This window comes from Haliotis rubra, unplaced genomic scaffold, assembly GCF_003918875.1.
Source record: "Haliotis rubra isolate DU_JTF1 unplaced genomic scaffold, ASM391887v1 Scf1229, whole genome shotgun sequence".
In the NCBI taxonomy this organism is placed as follows: Eukaryota; Metazoa; Mollusca; class Gastropoda; order Lepetellida; family Haliotidae; genus Haliotis; species Haliotis rubra.
This window is the reverse complement of record NW_025765147.1, coordinates 32,553-46,999: the sequence shown is the minus strand read 5'-3', so window position 1 is coordinate 46,999 and position 14,447 is coordinate 32,553. Positions and strand designations below refer to the sequence as shown.

Below are 14,447 nucleotides of genomic sequence, written 5' to 3'. Positions count from 1 at the left end.
AAAGGCGGCTAACGGGATCGGTTGGTTAGGCTCGCTGACTCGTTTGACACATATCATCGTATCCTAATTGCGTAGATCGATGCGCATGATGTTGATCACAGAAATATCTGGCCAAGACTCGATTATTCACAGCCCGCCGCCACATAGCTGGAATATTGCTGCTTGCGGCGTTAACGAAACATCCAACCAACCAAGCTTAGCATCTAATGCTGATAAGACCACAGGGTTGCCTCCTTTAGACGTACCCGAACAGTACGTGACTTCGACCTGATAAAGATCATAGTTTTGCGCCATACTCATGCTCGTGTGGTGCCATATGTATCATCTCAAGCTTTCCGGCACTAGGCATGACATGACATGACATGACTGAAACACGACATGACTGAACCACGACATGACTGAAACATGCGTAAACTGATGTTGAACCGATCTCACTCTGTAAACACAGAAACGTTAACACGTAAAATAGTTTATCATACAGAATAAACTGGATTGTGAATAAATGTTTGACATTATCTGCTTATCAAAATGTTCTGAAAACAGAGTAGCATTAGTTTTCCTGGTGCAGGACTGCGCATGTATTGTGCCTTTCATACTGTGTCGTAGTTGTACAGTCCTTTATACGCCTCGTAAACCTCATTATAACATTGCTTGTCGAATACATACAGCCGCGTCAGTGTAGTGTAGTCGTTATTGGCAGACTGAAATAACTCTCACTGGTGAGGAAGTATGTAATCATTTGTGATCCAGTCCGATTTTAACGGACGCCATGGTATGGTCATCGTCACACATTATTTTCAATAACAAAGATTACGTATGGAACCATGACTACTATCAACGCCATTGTTTACCTGATTCTGATGCAGGCATGGAGTCAAGGTGAGACTCGTACATATACCAGATGAGTAATCATCTACATTCCAAGTAATTGGAGACATAAACGTACATAGATCTTACAAATTGTTTTAATTATGAATGCATATACATGTACATTGCACATTGAACAAGCTTTCTTAGTTTTACCTTTGTTATTGGCTGATGTATCAGCTGATATTCATATGAACGCCGAGCCTATGTGTGTTGCCCCCAGAACTGTACCGCAGGTAACTTTGTTGCTTATTTTTTATTACGGCTGCTACAGTCAGGGCAGGTCAGGAGTTCTGCCGCATCCTGACAATAACTTCTGCATACATGGTCTGTGGTATTTAATGTCACCCGCTGTTGCAAGGCTAGCCTTGATTTCTGTGGCTTTCTTATCAGATCTCTGATTACAAACTTGTAACAGTGTACCTTGTAAGATGTTTGTTTTTCGAATATTACGAACACATTCAATACTGGTTACTGCAGAGGCCTGGCTAGGATAACGCCGACCTTTAACAAAATCAATTTCTTCAGCACAGATTAAACAGTGAGTATCAAAGTTAAAATTTGTGTCCAGTGTTCGCAAAACCCTTGTGGTTGCTAGACATGTGGAAGCTGACCGAGTGTTGACAACCAATCTCCTAACCAGAGTTCCATTCGGCAAGCCAGCATAGTACCTCTGCACCGTCCATTCAATATAATTTACATATTTATTAACTCTTTTATTTTTGACGAACCTAAAGATCTAATTAAACATCTTTGATAGAATGGTTTAGTTTCAATGAGAATATCCTAAAACATGTAACACTATTTCGATTTGCGTAGCGATCCTTTGTTTACATAGGTTGTACGGCTCCACGTCCTGTCATTGAAACCGACAGAGAGCAAACGATACAACCAGTTTGATATCTAAATATGTACTGTCATGAATGTTACTGTCGCAGTTGTGGAAGAATATATACTAGTATGTAACAATGTAAAACATTGTGAAGAGCTCGCCAAAAGCTTGCGTAAGACCAGTCATATATTCTCAAGTACGACGTTAATTTCATTTTACCCCACCTCACCTCACCTCACAAATACACTGCACATTGAAACGATGTTTCATAGTTTTACCTTTGTTACTGACTGATGTATAAGCCGATATTCATATTAAATCAAAGTCTATGTGTGTTACAGTGTCCGGTCAAGACTCCAACTGCCCCCAGGACTGTACTTTAGGTAACGTTGATATCACTGTTTTGATTACAGGTGGTACAGGTAGGGCAGGTCGTGATTACAGTTTACATCTGAATTTCAGTTACCTGTTCATAAAATATTTTGCCTATAACAGCCAAAAGAATATGTTTTGTCAAGGATTCACTAGAATACTTAATGTGCTCTCAAATGGCGTTGCTATGTATTTTACTATTTGTATCAGCACATTAGATTTACGCCATGACATTTACTACTTGTTACCAACGTGCAGCAGCTTTTGTATTCAGTATTTTGCCTGATGTCATTCAACAAATAGGGAAAGAATGTTAATATCGATATTTTGTTCACGGTGCACATCTGGTTGTCAGTGATCCATTCATATAATTGTCAGTATCACTTTGCCTATTACTGTTAAAGAATTCCATTTAGTCAATGAATCAATATAAAATGTATTTCCCATTCAAGTTGGCACTAGGTGTTATATTGCTTATATTTGCATATAGGTTAAAACAGTCACTTCTTGTTGACAACAAGAGTACAAGTTGTATACGTATTTGTATTTTACAAAGTGTCAATCAGCACAAGATATGGGATGCAATACAAACAACGTTACGTTTTTATCATGAGTGAGTGAGTTTAGTTTTACGCCGCACTCAGCAATATTCCAGCTATATGGCGGCGGTCTGTAAATAATCGAGTCTGGACCAGACAATCCAGTGATCAACAGCATGAGCATCGATCTGCGCAATTGGGAACCGATGACATGTGTCAACCAACTCAGCGAGCCTGAGCACCCGATCTCGTTAGTCGCCTCTTACGACAAGCATAGTCGCCTTTTGGGGCAAGCATGGTCGCTGAAGACCTATTCTACCCCGGATCTTCACGGGTCTCGTTTCTATCATGCCTCATGTCCGGAAAGCATAAAACAATAACAATATGCTAATGCTGAAAGGTTATGCATGTTAAAGTTTTTACAGCTCGAAAGGACAACCTGAAATGAAAGTCAGCATAATATAAAATTCTATGACCAGTAAGTAAAATAATTCCTATCTGCCATGCGATGGTGTTGTGTAATGTACATTAACATACCACAGATAATGATACTGTTTACTATTACAGTGAATATAGCAGCGAGTAACTTTACATCTGTGGACAACAATGCTTACACCACCACTGGGCAGGCATCCTGGGTTACTGATGGTGTGACGTCAGGGCCGTGTGCATCAGTCTCGTCCATATACCCAGCATGGGAGGCAGAGTTTACACAGAACAGGACAGTTACCAGGATCAAGATATTCTGGGAAGGTACTGTGTCATCAGAAGCACAAAATAACGAATGCATACTAATACGTACAAAATTAATAGTACTTATACTGACAAGGTCTTTATATCGGACAAGTACTTAATATGAGACATCTTAAACATTAATTGACCAGCTTTGAAATCTATTATGTTACAGCAATGCTAAAACACACCCGAATATGTTTTTAGTGTAAGGTATTTTATTCATTCTTCTCAACATATTCCAGATCAACAGGATGACGTATATGTGTCTGTCGATGGCAGAATATGTCACACCCCGAACTCTTCCTACATATGGAAAACAGCGTACACCCTGGAGTGTGATGTACCCGTGACGGGGTTCCATCTCCTGATATATCGCCAACCTACAGTAGGGATGCTGAATCTGAGTTTCTGCGAGGTGGACATACACGGTACTAGAAATATATATATTTGCCTAAACCACTCAACAGTGTTATCAACGTTAACCATGAGATCACTCATGAGATCATCAAATGATAACATAAAACGTCAATGCAAAAGAATACCAAGTTTTGACTATTTTCAGAAACACATTCCGAAAACAGAAAGTTACAAAATATCTGTTAAAATTATATAAGATGCTCGCATAAAGGATAATCATGTCCTGTTCTACCGGTAGCACCCGTCACTCACAAATTTGTAAACTATTTTGTTGTGTTACACTGTGCAGCAGTACTCATGCGCCTGTGAACACACCAGACAAGCAAAGCAGACCTCGACTTGGGTGTACCTAGTCTGAATACACGAGACGTTCACTAACACCATCAGGACGCTGGTTTTGATGGGGCGTTATAGAAATGTGTTCTGGTCAAACTTGAGGATATATGACATCAACGTTAGATGAAATCCATCTGACTGTGTTGTGCGGTTGTATATCTTCATGAAACTGATATCTGAATCAGTATCATTAGCCCAACGCTTAAGGTCTGGTTAAGTATATTGATATACTGTCGACTGCAGACACTTTACCGCTTCCAAATCAGACACATGTGTAGCATTAGAAATACCTTCCATTCAAGCTACGTATCAGTATAGAAAGATATGCATGTGTTTGTTTAGCTGAACCGCTGGAAACGTCTTCTTCAATGTCTTCTTCCACAACTACTACCATGCCAACAACATCCAAGACATTGTCTACAATAAAAGTGACTACTTCACCAATAGGTACAACGTTCTGGGTCACTACTGCACAAACATCCAACACAATGGGAACACCAACAACAGCGACAGCAAACCAATCGGAAACATCCACGCCTCCATCTGGTGCAGCAGGTAAAGGAAGTGATGTATATGTTTGGGGGGTTCTTCAAAGACGAACGGGTTAAATTCTTGCAGGTTGTAGTTCTTGTCACAGCAGACGTACGCGCAGTCAATAACCAGTTTAAATCTCACATTGATATTGCATGTATTGGAGAAGGATTATTGTTACACGTGACATTTCAACAGCAGAATTTGTAAGTGCATGTTCACATGTCATTAATGAAATAGACAACAGTTAAATTGTATACTCGGCCAAAACTATGATAATATGTCCCTTCGAGTCTTTCACTATTGTTAATCACTGCAGATGATCAAGACCGATTTATATCGGTTACTTTTTGTGCTTGTATTACATTGTGGGTACTACATCACGCCTGTTATTATAATATGTACATCATACTCGCATGTACACACATTAGAAGAAAACACTTTTCACCATTTACTAATTATATATACTTTGAGGTTATATGATTAAGAATCAAGCAGGTCATATGTAAGGTGCTGTTGCAAAGGGGAAGTCATTTTAGTATATAAAGTCAGATATATTTCTCAGCAGGCGTAAAATACCTCTTTCGATTCTGAAGGAGCAGTATTCAATCACATTATGCTGCATGGTAACGGGTGCAAAAGTTGTTTGTGATCTAGCTAAAAGAAGCATGTCATTGTTGAAAAGGATATGAATGCGGCATACACATGTCTGTTTCACATATAAACGTTTAAATGTTCTATGTGTTAATATCTAATTGGTTTGATTTCCTCGCTTTAGTGTATATCTACATTTTCAGAGTCCCATGATAACAGGTTCCCGTTACAGTACGTCATTGTCGTGGGTGTGGTGGTTGCTGGTGTCGTCACAGTTGTAGTTGTTGCTATTGTGTGTGTGAGGTATGGTGCAGCTATCAACAATTTATGCACTTGATACAAATGTTGTATAAGTTATGATAACAGAGCATATTAAAAGGCTTCGCTGAAGGATTAACGGGGATAGGCTGACCTCAAAATTCTGTTCAAATGTCCTCCCCGTTGACAATGATGACGTCAAAACATCCTGACGCAAAAGTCCTCCTTAACTGGAAAAAACTATACTTTCACTGCACATTTGGGCAGAGGAAACAATGACATAAGTACCTCTGTTCTATCAGAGGAATTTGGTTTGTTTGGTCGTTTCACCTGAACCGGATTTTCAAATATTGTTTGGAAGCACCATTGTAAAGTCATATTCATAATTCGACGTTTCAGGACACGGAAAGGAAAAAGGCCCCAAGACAAGGACACTGAAGAAGCAGTTATGCCATCTTATGAAGAGTGCATATCGGAACCCTGCGATCATACTCGGTACCAGATCATACAAAGCCAAAGAACACCTAGAGGATGGTCAGATCAAGGATCCATTTATGTTAACACGACAACAACTACCAGTCTTGAGAACATTTATGAAAACGAATGCACCTATGTCAACAATGAATGCGTTAATGATCAGAATGTGTCAACTGGAACATCATGCTATGTCAACGTTGGTTCTAATAATCAAGACATCGGTGAAGCGGGAGAATCAAACATGTATGTTAATACTAATGATTTTAGTCTGTACAAAAATACCCCAAATATCCTCACTTAAGATTGGTGCCTGCTGTCGTTCAGGTGAAACCTAACTCGCATGGAGCTATTAACGTTGCGGTATCTTCCGTGAAGACTATCATATTCTAGTACTTTGCCCATATGGGCGAGGGTTATGGATGGACAAATTAGAAGTGATCACATTTTCGAACACTTAAAATAATTCATTGACATAATGTTTTTGTAAGTGGGATGTTTTTGTTTTTCGAATCCTGGTTCATCAGCCAGCCCTCTGTGACAACCACCAATAATAACTTAATGATTCAATATTCAAAGTTCAAAACACCCGAGAGTCAGTAGGGGCCAGATCTGGTGAACCTCGACGAAGTGGTTCGTTCCCACAACACCGCACATAAGTGTGACAACGTCCCGCTAATTCTGTTTTAGAACTCCTTTCCATGACATGTTCATGCACTCACATAATACTTATAAAGCTTAATAAAATGTTAAAACTGGTGCGTTTGTACACAGTACCATTTAACGAAAATGTAACATGATAGCGTTCAATAAGACATATTGCATGTGTAATGGGCGTTTTACGAATAAAATCATTGTTCAACTCCAATATCCTTCATATTATATTTCCTTGACCATAGTGTTGTTTATCACTGGCTTGATAACGGTGTTAGAAACCATCTACATCGAAACGTCGCACCCACTGCAATAAAGATGTTATCCTTAAAATAATTGTTCCTGTTCGGCTTCTAAAAGATGTTAAATGAACATGTAAAATCCAGAGTCTCGTCTTATTCGTATTTCATTTTAAGGAGTACGTGGTACTGGTTTATGGTATTATCTTTCTTGAGTGTAAACCTAATTCTGTATGTCCCCAAAAAACTTGTGAACATCCACTGATGTTATGTGATTATTTACTCATTTCAAAATGTAGCATAAAACAAATACTTGGTACTTAACATTTTAGCCCTTAAAGGCACACTATCACGTCACACTTCTCTAAAAATCAATATTGCATTTCTCTCATTATTAATTGTAACTATCAGCCCCCAGCGAAACTACTATATACTTTATTCCGAAAAATATTACGTATTACAATTTGAAATTAAAAAGTTCGAATGAATTAATGCAACATTGGATTAGATCGACTCTCGCGCCCTCTACCGACCGACCGTTTCTTCAAGCGAACCTCATGAAGTTCTGTCCCTTGGAACGCGTTACGAATATCCTATTAAGCAACATGTGATTGCGGCAAACACCGACAACACCGCGAGCCACAGTTTTCGATGTACGGAGCAATCGCTTACATTCCATATATGGCAAGTGTTACCTTTTTTGGAAGCTCTTCGCCTCAAAGTTTCAATTATCGAATTACAGGCAAGTCGTAAGGGATAATAAGTCATTTATTGTATCAATAGGAAGCTAAAATGAGTGCATATGCCCCTCTCTCTATATATTATAGACCAAAATATTGTCGAAAAAGCGTGACATTGTGCGTTTAAGCCGTAGCCTCATATTTCTATTTCATGACATTTACACACTTGAGGTGAACAGCTGTTTATCTTTAGTTTGATCGTTGATGGTGACTGTCACCCTATACATGTAGAGGTCATAAGCCTTTGCTTGATCCAGTAACAAACCAGTGGCCGTTAATCTTTGGCACGGCCATTCAGATACTTTAAATACAGACAGGTCGTTTTAGAAAGGTGTGCATCGTGCATGTATATGTGTATCATATGTATATTTCATCCTGGCGAAATCATTTGATGTCAAGCTTACCAACCGAGATTTAAGCAATGACGCCTGAAAACATGTACCTGAAACGATAGTTGGAATAGATAACATGTTATGTGGCTATTTTGTATACATATATATATATATAAATACCTCTGAAACGGCCTCAAAACACTGCCCACACACGACACATATACATGCACCAGCAGCAACAGATTTCGAAATTAGCCGAGAGTGTATATCTCTAAAGTTCTAGCACTGATATCGACGCACTTGACTGCCATTCACGCTTTCAGATCATTGCCAAGTAAGGGGTAGTCCAGGCTATATGGTTATCATATCAGGGTTGGGTAGCTATGACACAAAGATCAAGTGAAGTGTAATAGTTGCAACAACACGGAAAAACCTGTTCCATTGTAGCTTGTGATTGGCGTGCGTCAGGAGGCATTCGGGCTATTCGTGAAATCATGATGCCTATACTGATTGTCAGTGATTTACTCTACTTTGCTGTTTACACCAAGTGGAATATATTCCGTTTGATACCCGAGACTGGTTATTGTCAGGCATTGACGTCTCACGTTCATCATCCATCTGCCCATGTACTACTGCATTGTGAAGGAATGCGTACTGATTTGTGACCTGCAAACAACGCCCGCTGTACCATGCTTGTCAGTGTCATACTCTAACAGTTATTAAGTAGATCATACCGTTAGTGACAACATATCTTCATATACTCTTCCCATATATTTTTTTATAAAGTAGGGGAACCTGAAGTATCAATTTGGATTGGAAGTATAAACTTACAAAGACATACATCTTATGAAAGCACCACAATTTTCCTTATCACCACCCTAAACACAACGCATGGGATGCACGTGACATGCACAACGCAGTAGCCCCATACACGTCCATTGGGTGGCATACTTGATTTTGACGGTTTTCAAGAAGGTCGATAAATCTCTGTAGACCATTAATTTTGACATTCATCTTGCATCACAAATTTGTTAGTGTTTCATCCAGCCTGTATGTTTTGTTTGAAGATGAAAATTGTACACATGCAAATTTCACGTCATGCACCAATCATTTTTTCAAGAGCGATTACTGTACAAACATTGGTCATAAGGAAGTGCAAGCGGTGATGCACCCTCAAAACATCCATAATCATCATATCAAACATTGATTGACTCCGATATATCTCCCAATTTATTCAATAGTTATATTAAAACTGAAGTTCCCGGACTTTGTTTTGAGGAGTACATTACTTATCACGAGGAATGTTATCACAGTAGACCCGCACGCATTTTCCTGTAGACACAAAGGAAGATTATTCAGATATCAATCGTATCTCAGTCAGGTTACAAATAATTGTATAAAAGCGACATACACCATTCTATAATGCACCGACTACAGCACAATGCATCTGTTTAAGAATCACCATCAAGCAGGGATCACACCTCTGAACACTCTGTCATTGAACGGCGGATTTAATATTCATTTTTCTGAAATAGGCAATTATTGTATTTATACACCATATCATAGCATACACACGACCTGGCTTAATGTACCTTTTGTAGTACACATAATGTGTACAGTATATGAACAGTATATAGCAAAAGTTATCTTCTGAATGATGTGTGACTATGTTTCACGCACATATATTTACCAACAGAAAGAGTGAGCATCACTAGTGAGGTTGTAGTGTCATTTCTGATCTCGTCTCCTCTTAATGAACTTAATGGTATGGTCTCTAAGGATGAATATATTTCATGTCATACTCAACCAATGTGGAACCATGGTTACCCAGAACGCCATTGCTTACCTGATTCCGACACTTGTATGGAGCCTGCAAGGTGAGCTGTATACTTCTGCTACACACATAAATCTGGTGCCAATGATGAAATACCTACATTCCTAGAACCTGACACATGAGCATACACAGACAATTTAGAATAAACATACGCAGTGAAAATTGCATTGGATTCACAGACAAATGCTTTGAAAGCAAATGTTTCTGAGAATGACCATTATATTAACCATTTAATCATCAGATATTCATATTGACCCAAAGCCTCTGTGCGTTACAGTGTCCGGTCAAGTCTCCAACTGCCCCCAGGGACTGTACCTTAGGCAACGTTGATATCGAAGTTTTCATTAATTGATATAACAACGTTCTCACTTGTTTTTCGCGGCCAACGGAATCTGTTTTGTCGCTAAATCACTAGAAAACTTAATGTACACTAGAATCTCGGTGCCACTATATTAGGGTTTATAGTTCCACATTATGTTTTCGTATAGACATTTACTACTTGTTAACTACTTGTTAACCACAAGAGTGTAAGTAGGAGAGTAAGTATTTAGTATTTAACAAGATGTCTTTCAACAAAAGGTGCAACACACTGTAACGAAGATGATGTTGGAAACAATACAATATTTCTTCGATCTAATGGACAGATGCTGAAAGGTGACGCAACATATTTTAAAGAATTAAACAACTTTGATGACAAATCAAAGAGAAAGGACATTCTCTGGATTCTACAGACAGTAACTCGAATCCCCATATTGGAATGTGATGAACTTAACATACAACAGATAATGATACTGTTTATTATTACAGTGAATACAGCAGCGAGTAACTTTACATCTGGGATAAACAGTACTTACACTATCACGGGGCTGGCATCCTGGGTTACTGACGGTGTGACGTCAGGGCCGTGTGCATCAGTCTCTTCCATATTCCCAGCATGGGAGGCAGAGTTTACACAGAACAGGACAGTTACCAGGATCAAGATATTCTGGGAAGGTACTGTGTCACCAGCAACACAATATAACGAATGCGTACTAATACTGACAAATAGTACTAATACTGATATATGAGTATCTTTATATGAGAAAAGTACTTTATATGAGACATCTTAAATATTAATTGACCAGCTTTGAAATCTTTCATGTTACCAGCAATCATGCTAAAACACACCCGAATATGTACTCAGTGTGTGGTATCTTGTTCATTCTTCTCAAAACATATTCAAGGTCTAAAACATGACGTACATGTGTCTGTAGGTGGCAGAATATGTCACACCCCGGACAAGAGACATCGATATGCCAACTTGGAACAGTATTCTGCTACAAGCAATGCTTAAATGCATCAAAATATGTATCCAATGCAAGGTATTTTGTTTATTCTTCTCAAAACATATTCCAGATCAACAGGATGACGTATATGTGTCTGTAGGTGGCAGAATTTGTCACACCCCGCAGAACTCTTCCTACAGACGGGAACCACAGTACACCCTGGATTGTGATGTACCCGTGACGGGGGAGCATCTCCTGATACATCGACAACCTACAGAAGATGCGAGAATGCTGAATCTGGGTTTCTGCGAGGTGGAAATATACGGTAGAAGATATATGTATTCAGTCAATAATGATACATAATTTTGCCCAATCATTGGGATTATTTGTTTGTTTAGATCTTCTATGTTGTCTATTTCTTTTTCGAATCAATTTTCTAATGTTGTTTTATTTTGCTCGCACTAAGGGTAGGCATATCCTGTTCTATCGGTAGCAACTGCCACTCATAATATTGCTGAGTATCATGTTGCGTTACACTGCACAGCAGTACACATGCGCAAACCAGACGAGCAAAGGGGTTCAGGCTAAAACGTCACCACAGCAAATCGGCATCTGGCGAAAACGGCACCATTTGGACATAACGGAACCTCGACTTGGCGAAAACGGCTACATATCTTATGGCGAAAACGGCACCAACTAAAATCTTATTTGGAAAACTAGTTTGTCATTAGATATTTAAGTTCAGCTAGTAAATACATCTACTGTACCGACAGTGATTCGAGGGAAGTTCACTAACACCACCAGGACGCTGGCTCTGACGGGACGTTTCATAAATTGACCATAGACTGTTTGAGCGGTTGTATATCTTCACACAACTTACCGTCTGGTTAAATATACTCATGGAAACAAATAAGGGAACACATGAAAGTACAAATGTTCCGTTATTTATTTCCTGATTTTCACCCACAGTGCAACCTTGAGAAGAAACCTGGAAAAGAACAAAGGAACACTTGAACTTTCATGTGTAAATTGTCGACTATGAATACAAAATGAGATTAGAAAGTCGTCAAATGTAACGTATATTGTATTTGAGATTTCACTGTCTTGGTAAAGTACAGATTCTAGTACTTTTGTTGGGTTGAGTCCTATCACAGCTAAAATAACAAGGTAAAAGGTTCCATTTTTCCGGAAACCTACATGAAACTGGGTAATGTCAGATTCAAGTAGGTTTCCGCTCACGGAAACTATGATTGTTGGTTTCCGGCTAACAAGGTTAGTTTCAGCGACTGGAACCTTCCGGAAACCAACAAGGTTAGCTTCAGCGACTGGAAACTGCCGGATACCAACAAAGTTAGTTTCCAGAAATGGAAACTTACAGTAAAGTATCATTGGTAATTTCCATTGCGTAGCGCAACTGGAAACCATCATTGATGAGAACTTGAATGAAACGAACGTAGAGGGAATTAATTTGACTCCACATATACCAGTATATACAGCATATATCCAGAAACCTGTTAAACTGCCCATATATTACATGTATATAGGTTTCAGTTTAGTGATCTCAATGCTTCTGTACACCAGAATTCAAATAAAAGATATTGTCACATACAATTAATTTCAGGAAAACTTAAACCTAATTGAAAGAATATGGAAACTTAAGATTCTACTTTGTCTCCTTTACGTTTCGTTTGGTAAACTTAATTACAGATAATTTAAACTTATAGATTACTGAGAAACCGGTAAGGCTTCATTAGGTTTCAGTTATCCTGATTTACGAAACTTTGCACTGGGTTTCAGTTACAAAAAGACAAAATACAGATATCAAACCAACTAACGTTATATCAAACTATTTGGCTATTACATGTACCTTGTTTGAGAAATGTATCCATCAGTATCCACATAATGGAACAATATACCATTGATCTGCAGTTGCCAAAAACCTGTTCCATGTCACGTGACCTTGTTTCATTGGACACCAAAGATAATACACCTGACAAGTTTTTACATAATGTCCACAATTCTTATAAAAAATGAAATATTGTCGTTAATCCTTGAAGGAAGGTCGCTGTGTCTACACGACAGAAAATAGGTGTATGTGTAGGTGAGACTGGATGTGCACTATGTGTTGTGAATTTGTTTTATCACGATGATGATTAAAATATTTTGTGCTAAGATTTTCAATTGAAATCATATATATTATTAAAATGATATTTTCTTTTGATGCCAGATCACGAATAAAGTAAAATATTCTCTAAAATCTGGTATATTTTACGTATATCACTTGGTTGTACAATATATTTTATTTTCAACTTACGAATTTAGTGTTACCCGCACGCTTATCAGCACACATGGGATTCGAACCCACAGTCTCAGAGTCAGGCACCTAATCAGCAGCACACAAAGTCAGGCGCCTAGCCTGCTTAGGCACCACGGCTTCCACAATGTCCGTGGTCCAGACCACCAGTACTAGAATCTGTACTTTACTAAGAAAGTATAATCCAAAATATGACATGTTGAATTGTCAAATGCCAAATCAGTCCGCTACCAAATCAGATACATTGTATCATATACCTTCCATTCAAGCTACATTGAAATTAAGAAAGACATGTATGTGTTTCTTTAGCTGATTCGGTGGTAACGTCTTCTTCAGTGTCTTCTTCCACAACTACTACTATGCCAACAACAACCATGACATTGTCTACGAAAGAAGTGACTACTTCACCAATAGCATCCTCGACAATAAGTACAGAGTTCTGGGTCAGCATGGATAGTACAACGTGTACAACGAGTACAACGTCCTTAACATCCATTCCAACACCAATGACATCGGCGGTTGTATCCACTACGGCAGAAACATCAAACACAATGGTCACACCACGGACTGCGACTGCACACCCATCGGAAACATCCACGCTTCCATCCGGTACAGGTAAAGGAAGTGATATATACTAGCCACATAAAGAAACTGTGCAACGTATTGCAGGTCTCAAGGACGAACCCACTGACGTCACAGAACGTGGCACGTGCATGCATGTTGGATACATGTAACTAATCTCTGAGTTGAATCCTTATGCGTCTACACAGGCTTGATAAATTTAGATTTTTAATTTTTGTATGCACAGTTTCTTTATGTGCCTAGTATATATGTTTTGAGGGTTCGTCAAAGACGAACGGGTTAAAGACAATGACAGAGTGCAAACGTCTTGCAGGTTGTAGTTATTGTCACCTCGGAGGTAAGCGCAATTAATAACCAGTTTAAATGTCACATTGATATTGCATTTATTCAAACAAACAGACTTGGATATGGGTTAGGGGCGGTGGGGTTGCCTAATGGTTAAAGCGTTGGCTCGTCACGCCGAAGACCCGGGTTCGAATCCCCAAATGGGCACAATGTGTGAAGCCCATTTCTGGTGTCCCCCCGCCGTGAT

The 14,447-nt window shown here is 38.9% G+C and overlaps 1 protein-coding gene across 1 annotated transcript in view; it reads left to right on the top strand.

The window, feature by feature from the left end:
* Positions 1 to 4,485: 4,485 nt before the first annotated feature.
* The window catches only part of LOC124266030 (receptor-type tyrosine-protein phosphatase epsilon-like), a 30,305-nt gene continuing 20,343 nt past the window's right edge, over positions 4,486 to 14,447 (top strand). Inside the window, exon 1 of the mRNA XM_046700841.1 lies at positions 4,486 to 4,520. Coding sequence (XP_046556797.1) covers positions 4,491 to 4,520 — 30 coding nt within the window. The 5' untranslated portion in view covers positions 4,486 to 4,490. The remainder of the gene's footprint in view (positions 4,521 to 14,447) is intronic.